We start from the raw sequence: 16,071 nt of genomic DNA, 5'->3' as shown, positions 1-16,071 counted from the left end.
TGAAAAACAATCCCCAGTTATATTCAGAACTGAATACCAGTTGATGAATACCGATTGGAGAATCTGATGCATTCAGGGGACTCCTGAACTTCTCACCTGCCTCTGATTGACTGTCTGAAAGTCACTCCATGTCCCTACCTTTGAACTGAGAGACCCGGGTTCAAGTGCCACCTCCTCCAGAAGTGTGTAATAACATTTCTAAACAGGTTGATGAGAAAAATTGGTTACTAAGTCCTTAATTTTTCTGCCTGCCAATTAAACTGCAGTGTGACCACATCCAAAAATTTGTGATTGACCTTGCCTCATAAATGCATCACAGTGAATATAGCAGCTGCTGAAATTTTGTGAAACTGAACTCACTCCTCCAATTGATGGCACGTTCTACACAGGTGGTTGTACAGAACTCGAAGTGTCTTTAAGTTCCTACATGGAACAGGATGTGTATCCCATTTGCCTGAGGTGCCCTGCCATACCTCCATTTAAATAATTACTAATTTGAGTAAAAAAATGTTAAGTGTTTAACATTTAATTAAATCAACAATTACCAGTTCTTGCCAGTCAGCTTCTTACCTTGTGCTCAGGTCACATTATTGTATTTAAGGAGATACTTTGTGTTTTTATTTAATTCTTAATGTTTAACAGTGAAATTATCCATTTTACACTATAGCAATACAAGTGGTATTGTCCAAGAGCAAAAGGCTTCCATCAAGGCTGCCTCCTACACAAATGAGTAATGCAGTGTATGAATTACAGTGCCTGTGTGATGCTAGTTATGAGGACCTTAGTTCCTAATGACTGCATATTATATCAAACAGCATGTCCCTTTGGCTGATGCAACAGGCAGGGTACTTGCCCTACTCAGCTAGACCATTGCTGATAAAACATACTGGCCCATATTAAATTTGATTCCAAGGTTGGAAAGGACTTGTTGAACATTCCCATTTAGGATAAGAATTTCATTAATGACTAATTTAGGATTATCAGTCAATGATGGAACGTGGCTAACATAAGTGTGCTAGAGCTGCATATATTCATATCGAGGGGCTTGTCCTTTGCAACCAGGAGAAACACATCCACACATTTAGCAATCTTTTGTCTTGTTAAAAAATTGTGACAGTCATTCCCATATCAATGCCTTGACCAATCAGTTGACTTGCCTGGTTTGCATCTACTCAAAAGCTTTGCAATTATAGAGCCATAGAGTATTACAACGTGATAAAAGGATCTTCAGCCCATCAAGTCCATGCCAGTAATCAAGTACCTATCTACCGTAATCCCATTTCCCAGCCATTGACTTGGTCTATAGCTTTGAATTCTGTGGTGCAACAAGTATCCTTCTTGAAGATTGCATCCTCTACCACCTTGAGTTTGAGATGCCCACCAACCTGATTTCTTTTAAGCTGTGTCTGAAACTGGGGACTCATTGAGGCCTGGGACACCTTGCAGGGATCTTGCAGAAGCCCTGGAGCTGTGTTTGAAGGTCCCTTGTACAGAAGATGAACTCTATTTACGTAATTTCCTTTTATACTTTTAGTAAGTCAAAATGGTGCCAAATTGTGGCGACAAAATACTTTTACTGTATCTTGTAGATAAATGTGACAATAAATAGCTAATAACTCATAAACCTCATGCCCTTTACCTTAGATCTATATCTTCTGGTGAATGATCTCATTACTCGGGGGGGAAAAGTTTATTCTTATTGACCCTATCTATGCCACTCAATTTTGTAGACCTCCATCAAATGTCCACCCGCACCCCCCCATCCCAAAAAAAGCAACTTATCTGCTCCAAGGAAAATAACTTTATCTTTCCAGTTTCTCATCATAGCTGAAGTTCTACAGCCTGGGCAATATCTTGGTGAATTTCCTCTGCACCCTCCTTTCTATCATGGTTGGTGACCAGAACTGCACACAGTACTCCAGCAGTGGCCTAACCAATGTCATCTAGAGCTCCAACATAACCTCTAAGATCTTGTATTCAATGTTTTGACTAATAAAGGCAAATATTCCGTATACCTTCCTAACCACCTATCCTGTTGCCTTCAAGGTTCTATATACATGCAAGCCAAGGTCCCACTGATCGGTGGGATCCTCAGTTCTACCCAGTTAACTACTCCCTGGAGTATTTACAATAGCAATGCTTCTGTCTAATGCAACATTAATTATCATTCCTTGGAGATTTGCTATTCTTGGAACACTGTTCTGATAAATACAGCTTGTCTCTTTTCTCAGTAGTGCTTTTTCTGAACAAAAAGCAAATTTTTCCCCATACAGGTGATTAAATGATAGTTGTTATCATAATAAATTATCCAGTGTACAATGATAAGGGGTATCTGTGGCTCAGTGGTAATAACCCTACCTGGCAGGGGCTTGAGTCTGCCTGCTCTGGAGGCATGTCATAACATGCTTGGATAGGTTGATTTAAAATATCTGCAATGTATAAAATGCAAGTTAAAGCTTTTATATCTTATCCAATTGGCTTACTTTTAGTTTTAAACTAATTAATTGATCTAGCTTAAATTATGGGTTGATTAAATTCAAATAATTATTTGTAGACTTAATCTTGTGGGCTTCCTTATTGCGACATCAATAACTAACTGATTTTCTTTCCCAGTCCCCATCCCAATTTCCATTTGGTTCACCAACTGAGTGAAACTGACCCCTTATGCTGCTCCATTCCACATTCAGCCTTCTACTTCATGTTGCTTTGTGCCAGGCCTTGCCAGTATGCTGCTTCACTCTGCTGTCAGCCACACCCTCAATGCTGCTCTACTGCACACTCTATCTTGCCTTTGTGATGCTCCATTGTAGGTCCCAGATGGTGTGTCTTCACACACATGGGTTATTTTGGTGTGTATGTATGGTATAGGATAGTATGCTGCCTGTAGAGTGTGATAGGATGATTTGGTTCAGGTGTGATGTGATGGGATGTTATGGTGAATGCATGAGGCAGGATGTTACAGTCTGTGTGTGAAATGGGATAATACAGTGTGATCATGCATGAGACAGAGCACCATATTGCGTGTGTGCGTGGTATGGTGTGTAAGTGAGGCAAAATGTTACATTGCATGTATGCATGTGATGGGATGTAATGGTTTGTGCATACATGAGATGGGATGTTATGGTGCATGCATGAGAGGGATGTTACGCTGTGTGCGTGAGACAGGATGTTACATCGTGTGTGTGAGAAGAGATGTTATGATGTGTATATGAGAGGATTTGTTGCAGTACACATGAGAGGGGATGTTACTTTGCATGTGTGTGTGAGACAAGATCTTACAATGTGTCTGTATGTGTGATGGGAAGTTAGATGATATGACGAGTGGCATGTTTTGTGATGGAATGTAACAGTCTAACTATAAGGGATTAAAGAATAGCTAACAATAATTTTATCTTTTTCACAGGTGAGTTTATCCGAGCACTTTACGAATCTGAAGAGAACTGTGAGGTAGACCCAGCCAAGTGCACCTTTTCCACTTTGGCTGATCACCAGGCTAACCTGAGGATGTGCTGCGAACTGGCACTTTGCAAGATCGTCAACTCACATTGGTCAGTGATGTTATTTGACAGATGTAAGACCAGTAGAAATCAGACAGTGATGTCAGGTATGGATGTAAGAGCACTGTTCAGACAATCGTGGAACCTAAAAGAGCAAGTCAGAGATATTCTACTTCACTGAATATTATCTGGCATGTTTTGTTGCAATTTATTCCAATTGAAACCAGTGTTCAAATCCAATTATTGAGGGAATGACCCTCTATGATTAGGTTGTATCTTTCCTCACTTCTGGCACCCTAGTACAAATCCAGGTTTGATAGAAAGGGTGAACCATTCTTTCAACAAAGAGATTGGATAATGAAGTGAGTGACGGAACTGTACATCATTTCTGAGACTGCAATTCAAATTTGGTGTATTGAGGGTAAAGTGATTCAAACATTCGTGCAGAGGAGAAATGGGATAAAGTGAAACAAACCCTCATCAAAGAATGGACTGATAATATACTGGGTAGACTTTCAGTCTGCTGGCTAAGTTGAACCTGACTAATAGAACCTTTGCATTAATGGTGTTCAAAACCAAATACTAGAACTAAAAAGACTATACCAGGACTGAGAGTTTAAAATTATGTGCAGACAATATGGGAACGTAAAAGTTGAGGCCAGAAATATAAGATACTTAACAAAAAAAAAGTAAGGAATTGTTCAACCAGAGAATGAACAGAATGTGGAAGTTTTTATTTTAAGAAAAAGGAAAGTAGCTAGGGAGTCAAGAATATGTGTATGTGGCGAGATAAAAGTGTTGAAGGTTGCATGGAGCATAAATCTTGGCACAGAGGTGGTGGAAAGGTTTTATTTCTGTTACAATAAACAGGTAATCTAACCTACTGCATTTCCTCTAGATCTAAGAGTTCAAATTCAAGGGTGTCAAGTGGACAGAATTTACTTTTCTCATTTCCCCCTTTCGAACTAGTATCACTGAGATCTCAGTGCTGATTCGTGATTGATAGCCATGAGAACTTTAAACAGCTAACCTTACACAGGAGGCCTCATTATTGATTTTGACTGTCTGTGCCTAGAAGTCACAGTTACAGTGTGATTTCAATTGATATATAATTTTGTTCTTATTTTGATCACTCATGTTTTGCTGAATCAAACAAGCTTTACATCTATCTCCAAATTCTTATCCATTTCTGGATATGACAATAGCATAGGCTACATTCCAGTTCCTTGTCAAAACAATTATCTTTTGGCCTGCAGAGTCGAATTTTAGAAAGGTATTTGACTTTGGCTGTCTTGCTGTCTCTAGCATCCATAAACGCGACCTGCCTGAAAACACCCAACAGCAATCAGCGAAGCAATTCTGACCCATTTTCCTCCTCCAATACTGAAATTAAATGAAACCTGTCTCTGTGAACCCTAAATTTAATATACAGACTTTTAATCAGTCAGGGAATCAAGGGTTGTGGAAACAAGGCAGGAAGAAGATTATCAAGATAGCTGTAATCTCATTGAATCCAACACCCACGCCCTCCACCTCCTCCAAAACTTCCAATTCCCTGGTCCCCAACACCTCATCTTTACAATGGACGTCCAGTCCCTATACACCTGCATTCCCCATACAGATGGCCTAAAGGCCCTCCGCTTCCTCCTGTCCCGCAGGCCCAACCAGTCCCCCTCCACTGACACCCTCGTCTGCTTAGCCGAACTCGTCCTCCCCCTCAACAACTTCTCTTTCAATTCCTCCCACTTCCTACAGACAAAGGGGGTGGCCATGGGTACCCACATGGGCCCAAGCTATGCCTGCCTCTCTGTAGGTTACATGGAACAATCCCTCTTCCGTAGCTACACTGGCCCTAAACCCGGCGCCGCCTCGTGCTCCCATGAGGAACTCGAACAGTTCATCCACTTCACCAACACCTTCCACCCCAACCTTAAGTTCACCTGGACCATCTCTGATACCTCTCTCTCCTTCCTGGACCTCTCTATTTCCATCTCTGGCAACCACCTGGAAACCAATATCCATTTCAAGCCCACCGACTCCCACAGCTACCTAGAATACACCTCCTCCCACCCACCTTCCTGCAAAAATGCCATCCCCTATTCCCAATTCCTTCACCTCCGCCGCATCTGCTCCCAGGATGAGGCATTCCACTCCCGTACATCTCAGATGTCCTCGTTTTTCAAGGACTGTAACTTCCCCCCGTCAGTGGTCGAGAACACCCTCAACCATGTCTCCCGCATTTCCTGCAACTCATCCCTCACAGCCCCTCCCTGCAATAACAACCAAAACAGAATCCCCCTCGTCCTCACGTACCACCGCATCATCCTCCGACACTTCCGCCATCTGCAATCCGACCCCACCACCAAAGACATTTTTCCCTCCCCACCCTTATCTGCTTTCCGGAGGGACCACTCTCTCCGGGACTCCCTTGTCCACTCCACACTCCCCTCCAGCCCCACCTCACCCGGCACATTTCCCTGCAACCGCAGGAAGTGCTACACCTGCCCCTACACCTCCCCCCTCACCCCCATCCGACGCCCCAAGAAGACTTTCCACATCAAGCAGATGTTCACCTGCACATCTGCTAATGTGGTATACTGTATCCGCTGTTCCCGTTGTGGCCTCCTCTACATCGGGGAAACCAAGCAGAGGCTTGGGGACGCCTTTGCTCGGTTCGCACTAAATAACTGCACCTCCCAGTCGCGAACCATTTCAACTTCCCCTCCCATTCCTCAGACGACATGTCCATCCTGGGCCTCCTGCAGTGCCACAACAATGCCACCCACAGGTTGCAGGAACAGCACCGCATATTCCACTTGGGAACCCTGCAGCCCAATGGTATCAATGTGGACTTCACAAGCTTCAAAATCTCCCCTCCTCCTACTGCATCCCAAAACCAGCCCAGCTTGTCCCCGCCTCCCTAACCTGTCCTTCCTCCCACCTATCCCCTCCTCCCACTTCAAGCCCCACCCCCATCTCCTACCTACTAACCTCATCCCACCCCCTTGACCTGTCCGTCCTCCCTGGACTGACCTATCTCCTCCCTAACTCCCCACCTGCACTCACCTTTACTGGCTCCATCCCCGCCTCTTTGACCTGTCTGTCTCCTCTCCACATATCTTCTCCTCTATCCATCTTCTATCTGCCTCCGCCTCCCCCTCTCTCCCTATTTATTTCAGAATCCCCTTCCCCTCCCCCATATCTGAAGAAGGGTCTCGGCCTGAAACGTCAGCCTTCCTGCTCCTCTGATGCTGCTTGGCCTGCTGTGTTCATCCAACTCTACACCTTGTTATCTCTGAATCACAGAACATATTCAGTGGTTTGAATGGCCTACTTCTGCTATTTCCTATAGTCTAAACTCTTATTCTCAGCCATCATCAGTCCAAACATTTGACACAAATGGAAAAAGAACCTTCCAGGCCCAACCTACCAGACCAAGCATGTCACTTTCAAATATGTTCCAGGAAGATAAACTTGGACTGTCATGCACATACTGGGTCTTTCAAAGTGTGATCTACAGCATCCATTTAGTCCTATACCATTGCGCTATCCTCATCTGAATTTTTTTCACACAAGGGCTTACCCAATTCTTTTTTGAAAGTCATTATTGACTCTGTTTACAACACACCTATTGCATCCCCTCATTGTAACTCACCACATAAATGGCTTATTGGAAAGACTGAGGTGAGTGGTATCATTGAGCCAGTGTTAAACACATATGGCTGCTTTTAATATACAGTTTTCTGCAGCTGGTAAATAGGATGCCATGTTAAATGTCACACCATATGGTGCCTTTGTTCTTCAAGTGGCTAACTTTGACAATTTCTTACTTTTGCTTCCTTTAAAGTGTCTTTCCTCGTGAACTGAAGGAAGTCTTTGCTTCGTGGAGGCATCGCTGTGCTGAGCGTGGCAGGGAAGACATTGCTGACCGCCTGATCAGTGCTTCCTTGTTCCTCCGCTTTCTCTGCCCTGCCATCATGTCACCCAGCCTTTTCAACTTGATGCAGGAATATCCGGATGATCGCACCTCCCGAACTTTGACCCTTATAGCGAAAGTTATTCAAAACCTGGCCAACTTTACCAAGTAAGTCCTTCCAGGCATGAGGAAGCTGCAGCCCACCAACCTTCTCAGTGGGTAATGTAGCCTTTGGGGCTGGTGTAAGGGATTTGGGAGGTAAGTGTTAGTGGTGACCCTGTACAAGAAATCCGACTGGAAGAATATAATTGTAGGTGCAGTCCAGTAATATTGCTCATATGGTGTCTTTTTAATTGATTGGTAAGTTTGTAATTGTTCAAACATTTGGTTAATTTTTAATATTTGCTAACAATCAGTGCTGTTATTTTGTTGGGTTGATAAGGAATATTGTTATTTGTCTATACTACTTTGTGGAGGTATACAGGATATTGTCACATATCCTTTGCCTTTGAAATATGTTTGAGGACTAGAAAATACTGACAACTATTAAATCTGTAAATGAGGTACCAATACATACGCACGAAAGATTCTTCAGGGACCTCACAAATGTGTCATCCTGACATCCATTGTGTTAGAAATATATTTGATGGAGAAATGTGGAATCCTGATGTCATGTTCTATGTGCATGCAATTGGCAAGTAAGCTTGTTCTGTTGTAGATTCTGTGATTAGCTGCTGTCAATTGTTGTGCAGGCCACTGATATCTTGAATTGTTTATTCTATTTCAGACAGATATTCCTCACATTAGTGATCATTCATGTTCTGTAGTATTCAAAATGACATGAGCCATGAAAAATAAGTATGTAGATTGTATATTTTAAAACTTTACGAAGTGGTAGAGAATCACACAATGATGCAGCATAGGAGACAGAATCATATTCACTCTTTAGCTCTTTGAAAGAGCTGAACTAGTATTCTGTAACCTCAATGCTTTTTCTCCAGAGCCCTCCAAGGTTTTTCCTGTCAAGTACTGTTGAATGTGCTTCCATCAGGCAGTGCATTTTAGATCACAACTATGTACTCCACCAATTATTTTGTTTTCTTGTTAATAATTTTAAACCTGTGGGTCTCTGGTTATCCCAACGGAAAGTGTTTTTTAAACATACTTTTACGATCTGCCCTTCATGATTTTGAACATCTCTTAAAACTCCCACAATATTCTCTGCTGTGAGGAAACGATCCCAGTTTTTCCAATCTGCTCTCATAACTGAGGTGTTTTATTATGGCCATATTCTTGTGAATCTCCTGGGTACCCTCAGTCTAAGTCTTTGGGCACCCCACATGAAAAAGGATATCAGAATTGACAATTATTGAGAAGTAATATTTAGATTTTTGTAACAATCAAAGTCTCATACAGCCATTCCAGAATAATTGGATATGTGGTTATTTATTTGGAGATACTTACAGTTCTTATTCTACCTGCTTTATCTACACCTACAGGTACGACATATGTTTTCTCATTTGTTGTGGAGACAGATTAGAGATGGATTGAAGTAGCTTGTGTTGCTATTGTGCTGCTTTTCTTCCTCCTCCATCTGTTTAGGTTTGGCAGCAAGGAAGACTACATGTCGTTCATGAATGAGTTTCTGGAGCTGGAATGGGGTAGCATGCAGCAGTTTCTGATGGAGATCTCCAATCCAGACACAGTTACCAATGCAGCTAGCTTTGAGGGCTACATCGACTTGGGCAGAGAGCTCTCCACGCTGCACTCCCTCCTGTGGGAGGTGCTGCCTCAGCTCAGCAAGGTGAAGTATTTAAACCTGCACAGACCATAGAGTCGGAGTCACGCAGCATGAAAACAGACCCTTCAGTCCAACCAGTCCATGCTGACCATAATCCCAAACTAAACTAGTCCCACCTATCTGCACTTGGGCCCATATCCCTCCAAACATTTCTTATTCATGCACTCCTCTAAATGTCTTTTAAGGGTTCTAATTGTACCCACATTCACCATTCCTCTGGAAGTTCATTCCACATATGAACCACCCTGTGAAAAGAAGTTGCCCATCATGTCTTTTTAAAATTTCTCCTCTCACCTTAAAAATGTGCCAAGCAGTTGAAATTGCATACCCTGAGGAAAAAGACCCTTGTCATTCACCTTATCTAGACCCCTCTTGATTTTATAAACCTCCTATAAAAGGTCACCTCTCAACCTCCGACAGTCCAGTGAAAAAAGTCCCAGCCTATCCTGCCTCTCTTTATAATTTAAACCTTCCATTCCTGGCCATATCCTGGTAAATCTCTTCTGAACTCTCTCTAGCGTAGTAATATCCTTCACTTAAAAGATGTAGGGAACTTCATGGAGTCAGTAAGAAATTGGTTGGCTTCACTGGACTCTGCACAGGCTATGCATTTTCAGAGCTCTTTGGATCATTTCACTTTCTATACTTCAAATGCTAATATAATTGTTTGGGGCCATTAGCATTATAAATGGGGTCTGATTGGAGAGATTGGGAACATATCCCTGGGAACTACTATTTCAGCCACCTTTGGATTCTATGATGGAAAGTGTTTGGACCCACTAGAATTCAGTATAAATTTAGTAGTTGGATTCTCCTATTGGAGTGAATGGAAGGGACATAATGTCTGCGTGGGTTTCCTCCGGGTACTCCGAATTCCTCCCACAGTCCAAAGATGTGCGGGTTAGGTGGATTGGCCATGCTAAATTGCCCATAATGTTGAGGGATGTGTTGCTTAGATGCTTATAGGAGGAATGGCTCTGGATGGGATGCTCCAAGGGTCGGAGTGGACTTGTTGAGCTGATGAGCCTGTTTCCACACTGTAGGGATGCTGTAAAGCTGAGTCTGTCAGGTTAGTATAAGATGACTGAAAAGGATGTGCTTGAGTCAAGTTATACTCTACATTGCAAGTGGGGAGTGTGTGAATCCATTATCAATTAGAAAATGGTTTGTTAATTGGGATTCTGTAGAATGAAAGGGAAGTATTGAGCACCATTGGCATTTCTTCATGCGCAATAAATTGAAAGTGCTTGGTTCCTTTAAGATTCTATATATGTGAAGTGAATGGACTTATTGGGTTTCATCATTCTGCTGAGTGCAGTTTTAATCAATTGTTAATTTGTTGTTGCTGCCTCCTAAAAATACCTTTCCTGTGTTTTTCCAGGAAGCTGTGCTGAAACTGGGGCCCCTCCCCCGTCTCCTCAATGACATAAGTGGAGCATTGAGAAATCCATCGCATGTACAGCGACAATCCAGCCATATAGCAGAACGCTACACTTCTGGGCCCAGTATCAACCGTGGTGTTTCATCTGACCTTCAGAAGTACACAGTTAAAGATCTGAACAGGTGAGGAGGGGAAGGAACTCTGTTCACTACACAAACACTCACATAGCAGATTCAGCACATATTAGATACACTAAAACATCCTTTACAATATTCCATCAAACACTCCCTATACAGGTAACACTATGAATTAGATGAATTTCTGCCTTCACTGTCCCAGCAATGTTCCCCAACTTAAATATCTCTGTACCATTGAGAAGTGCTTGCCACATAGCCAAGTTCCATTGCCAATTCCACTGGCAATAAATTTAAGTTGTAGCATTTTTAACTGACTACATTTACATTGAAAATAGGAAATTAGAAGGCAACTTTGCTTTTTTGAAACAACTGTTAAAGAAAAAAGGTGCAGTCGTAGCATTTCCAGACATTTGAATTTGATTCTCAAAAAGCCATTTATCATTTCTGGTGATGAAAACTCTGCTGTAAACTTTTTACATCCTGTTGGCTTGCTGAGTAACCCAGGTAAAATTTTGAGAGCAACATTGGGGCACTGGCATGCAACAAGGCTGAAAAAAACAAAGTAAGTTGAGGTCAGTTGAGATTCAGGATCAAGAATACAAAGTTTGGGCTTTACAAATGAAGTACATTCTGGGTAGAAACAACATCAACAGGAGTAAAATCTGAATTTTAATACACTCTTACCATGGTAAAATGCCCCAAGACATTATCCATCAAAATCTGACATTGAACTGGACAGGATATTAGGGCATGATCAAACCCTTGGTCAAGTGGTAGGATTGCCACAAAAGGTGGAGGGAAAGGTAGAGAGGTTTAGGAACAGAAGTCAACAGCTTAGGAGAATTGAAGGCACAGCTACTGATAGAAGAATAAAGGTAATCGAAGATACAGAAAAGGTGAGAATTGAAGCAAGTAAGCTCTTGAAGCAAGTTAAGAAACAGAGACATGCTAACAGCCAAAGTAGTCTGAAAACAACGAATCTCTGAGCTAAATATATTCAGGCCTAGTTAGTAATTGGATGGGAGACTGCATGGCGATACCAGGTGCAGTAGCTTTTTCTCCCCCCTTGCTGAGGTTTGTCATAAACCGAGAAAGCTCAGCGGATTTTCTGGGATAAAAAGCAACACTGGGTTACTGAAGTATGAGCAGTGGGTGGATTCAGTCACTGGTATGCCTCGACACCCAGATAGCAACTTTCTACCTTCAGACCTTGCAGTGATACCTTTTATGTTAAGCCTCCTCTAAGGTGATGCACCATCTTTCTTCTGTCAGGTGCATGGTCTCAATTATGATATGCAGTTCCTGTTTAGAGTGGTTTTGCCTCAGACCTTCTTCCAGGAATTGCCCTTTTTTGTTAATTTGGTCCTGATTAAAGCTTGGGACATGGTTGGCTATCATAGATGAGCCACTGCCCGGGAACACGCTCCTCCATCAGTACGGGTCTGGCTGGCTGACAGAGAAGGGAACTCGGGACACTGGGCTGACCAGAGTTGGGGATGCGCTGGATGTCAGAGAAGCAGGCTCAATAACACTGGAATAGCTGGCTATGAGTATCAGTCAACGTCTAGGACATATCCAGAGCTTCACGTGTGAAGTATTCAGCCCTAATACATTGCAAAAAAGAAAAGAATTGAGGCAGCTCAAGCGTGTGGTGAACTTCTGGATAAACTGACCAACATCCATCCAGAACTCAACACTACCACCACAAAATGGACCCTCTCCAGGATGTGGTATCCCACAATTTTAGCGGTCTCAGGGAAATTCCCCCTTGCCCTTCAGAACAGCACGATGGCATTTCCTGTACAGGCTGCTGCTGTACAGTGTCTACTTCTTCAACTTTGCCCTCTGGCAGAAGAGATCTTAAATGAAGGGCTCTCTACAAAAGAGTCCTTCCTTTTTCCATAATGGATCTGGGGTGAACAGTTTTGCACACAGCATTCCCGTGTAATCACAAACTTGGTAAATACACTTGGTGCCCAGGATATACATAGTTTTTGTGGCCTGGATGAAACAATTTTTCACATTTATGTTAATTGTTTTTCATTGCAGCCCCTCTAGTTTTTTTTTTGAACAGGCTGCTCGTAGCCTTTTAGTTGCACTTCAGCCCAATGCTCCTAATTTACAGGCATCCTATACAGGGGAGGGCGGACATGCTGGAGAGCCTGGTCTAAGTGCCCATTAATAGATCCTGACAGTGGGCCTTTGAGGGGATTGTTGTGCCTGAATGTCTGTTCCTCTTTCACAATTACATCCATGCCTGGGTGTGTTGAGAGGGAGCAGCAGAATAGAGTTCTTCAGAGACCAGTGGGCACTGGTGGGCATCATCAATAAAGTTATTTTGATATGTTAAGTTTCTGTTCACCTTATAGAAGTTTTCATTGACTGTTGGTTTTTATTTTTGTTATGGTTCCCCGTCAGATCGTATTTAACCCTTATTTTAGGTTTAAAAGAGGAGAAACAGAGAGAGGTGAGGCTTTGGAGGACCCTAAACAGGAGAACTTTAAATAGAGATATTGTTGCATGAGGAGCCAATGTAGGTCTGCAAGCACAGGTGAATGAAACTTGGTATGTGTTAGGATTTTGGATGAGGGTGAAAAGGCAAAGGAATGCAGTGTGGTTTTTCACAGTTCTGAGAAAACTGAGAGGGAATCAGTGGGTGAAAGTGGAACACTGAGTCTTCCTATTCCATCTAATTTGGTGCTGTTATTTTTCTTTTAATTCACAGCTCAATCGATATGACCAGGCTTCCTTCCCCAACCAAGGAAAAAGGAAAGGATGTCTTTTATGTGACAAGGCCTCCTCTTGCTCGCTCCTCCCCAGCGTACTGCACAAGCAGCTCTGATATCACAGAACCCGATCCTAAAATGATGACAACGAACAAGAGCATTTCCATGATGGATCTGCAGGACAGCAGGAGTATGAACAGCATAAGTAATCTCCAAACTGTTGGAGACATGCTAAACAGCAGTCAGGCATCAATTGGAACTACAGTAGGCCTCAGACCCAGCCGGCTATCACAGGGTAGTGGATCGAGTGTGTCAGGTGGCCTGCGGTTGGGACAAATGGGTATCACCACAGACGGATTACATGGACAACTGAGAGTCCCTTTGTCCTTTCAGAATCCCCTGTTCAACATGACATCTGATGGGCCTGCCTCACTACGGACTCCCGCCGAGCCTGGTGCTGGCCTCTTGGGTTACCATGGTTACAGCAAGAGCGAGGACCTATCTGCAAACAAGCAGATCTTCCATAGCCACAGCTACAGTGATGAGTTCGCCCGGCAGAACAGCGAATTCAGCCGCCGGCAGCTTTCACTCACTGATAACCTCCAACACATGCTGTCGGCAGCTCCACCTAACATCGGCCCCCAAAGGAGGATAGACCAGCCACCACCTGCCCCTCCACCTCTTGTCAGAGGGAAAACGCAGCAGCTTACTGTTAGTGCAGCCCAGCGACCACGACCACCCAGTGCCAACCTATTGCAATCACCTGCTGAGCCAACACATGGTCCCAAGGTGCGGCAGCAGTCAATTATGGCCAAAGCAGACACCCCAGCTCCAAAATCGGGCATCACCAAACAGGTGTGTTCCCTGTTTCTCAATAAATGGGACCAACGTGCTGGCTGTTGTCAGTTTTGGCTCAGTAGATAGCGTTCTCGCTCAAGTCATAAGGTTGTACAAAGAACATACAGCACGGGAACAGGCCCTTCGGCCTTTCAAGCCTGCACCAACATATTTTGCCCTTCCATACTTAAAACTGTTTTCACTTACAGGATCCGTATCCCTCTATTCCCTTCCTGTTTGTGTATTCGTTCAGGTGTTTCTTGAATGCTACTATGGCGTCTACTTCCACCACCGCCTCTGGCAGCGCATTTCAGGCACTCACCACCCTGTGTGAAAAACTTGCCTCGCACATCTCTTTTAAAGTTGCCTCCCAACCCTGGCCTTGAACCTGTATCCTCCATCCTGGGAAAAAACCCCATACTTGCCACTCTATCAATGCCATTCACAATCTTATAAACTTCTTTCAGGTCGCTCCTCAACCTCCTACATTCCAGTGAAAACAAACCCAGTCTATCCAACCTTTCTTTGTGGCTAAAATCCTGGATACCAGGCAACATCCTGGTTAACCTTTTCTATATCCTCTCCAAAGTATCCACATCCTCTGGTAGTGTTTGACCAGAACTGTACACAATATTTTATAAAGCTGCAGTATAACTTGCCCATCCTTATACTCAATGCCCCTCCCAATGAAGGCAAGCAGATCATAGCCCTTTTTTTAAAACCACCTTATCTACCTGTGCTGCCATCTTCAGTGATCTGTGGATCTGCTCACACAGATCCCTCTGTGTATTAATACTCCTAAGGGTTCTGCCATTCACTGTATAACTTCCTGCTGTATTTGACTTTCCAAATGCATCACCTCAAATCTGTCCAGATTAAACTCCATCTGCCATTTTTCTGCCCATGCCTCCAGCCAATCTATGTCCTGCTATATCTTCTGACAATCCTCCTCACTATCCGCAACTCCACCAATCTTTGTATTGTCTGCAAACTTACTAATTAGACCCAGCTACGTTTTCCTCCAAATCATTATGTAGACCATGAACAGCAGAGGTCCCAGCACTGATCCCTGTGGAACACCTCCAATCACAACGCTTTTCCGAAAAGCATCCTTCCACTGCTACCATCTATTTGCTATGACTAAGTCAGTTCTGTATCCATCTTGCCAGCTCACCCACGATACCATGTGACTTCACCTTTTGTACCCATCTGCCACGAAGGACCTTGTCAAAGGCTTCACTGAAGTCCACATAGACAATATCAACTGCTTTTCCCCTCATCAATTATCTTTGTCACCTCCTCAAAAAACTCAATCAAGTTAGTGAGCACGATCTCACCCACACAAAACTATGCTGTCTATCGCAAATAGATTTATTTGCTTCTAGATGTGTATAGATCTGTCCCAGAGAATCTTTTTCAGTAGTTTCCCTACCACCAACGTGAGGCTGAAGGGTCTGTAAATTTTCTGGATTATCCCTGCTACCCTTCTTAAACAATGGGACAACAATGGCTATTCTCCAGTCTTCTGGGGCCTCATCCATTGTCAAAGAGGATACAAAAATGTCTGTCAATGCTCCATCAATTTGTTTTCTTGCCTCCCTCAATATTCTGAGATACGTCCCCTGGTTCTGATGGGGATCTAGCTACCTGAATACTTTTTAAGACACACAACAGCTCTTCCTTTTAATAGCAACTTGGCTTAGAAATTCAGTACTCCCTTCCCTGAGATCATCCTCCACCAATTCCTTCTCTTTAGTGAATACTAACACAAAGTAT

General features: G+C 43.2%; 1 protein-coding gene across 3 annotated transcripts in view; it reads left to right on the top strand.

Moving 5' to 3' along the window:
* Window positions 1-16,071, top strand: part of syngap1a (synaptic Ras GTPase activating protein 1a) — a 311,203-nt gene that overhangs the window by 252,421 nt on the left and 42,711 nt on the right. For all 3 annotated transcript variants that reach the window (XM_048616705.1, XM_048616706.1, XM_048616707.1), the window contains 5 exons: window positions 3,404-3,548; window positions 7,345-7,581; window positions 9,016-9,217; window positions 10,596-10,777; window positions 13,458-14,313. In XM_048616705.1, coding sequence (XP_048472662.1) covers window positions 3,404-3,548; window positions 7,345-7,581; window positions 9,016-9,217; window positions 10,596-10,777; window positions 13,458-14,313 — 1,622 coding nt within the window. The remainder of the gene's footprint in view (window positions 1-3,403; window positions 3,549-7,344; window positions 7,582-9,015; window positions 9,218-10,595; window positions 10,778-13,457; window positions 14,314-16,071) is intronic.

Source organism: Rhincodon typus, chromosome 35, assembly GCF_021869965.1.
Source record: "Rhincodon typus isolate 14 chromosome 35, sRhiTyp1.1, whole genome shotgun sequence".
NCBI lineage: Eukaryota > Metazoa > Chordata > Chondrichthyes > Orectolobiformes > Rhincodontidae > Rhincodon > Rhincodon typus.
The sequence above is the reverse complement of the archived record's forward strand: the minus strand, read 5'-3'. Positions and strand labels throughout refer to the sequence as shown.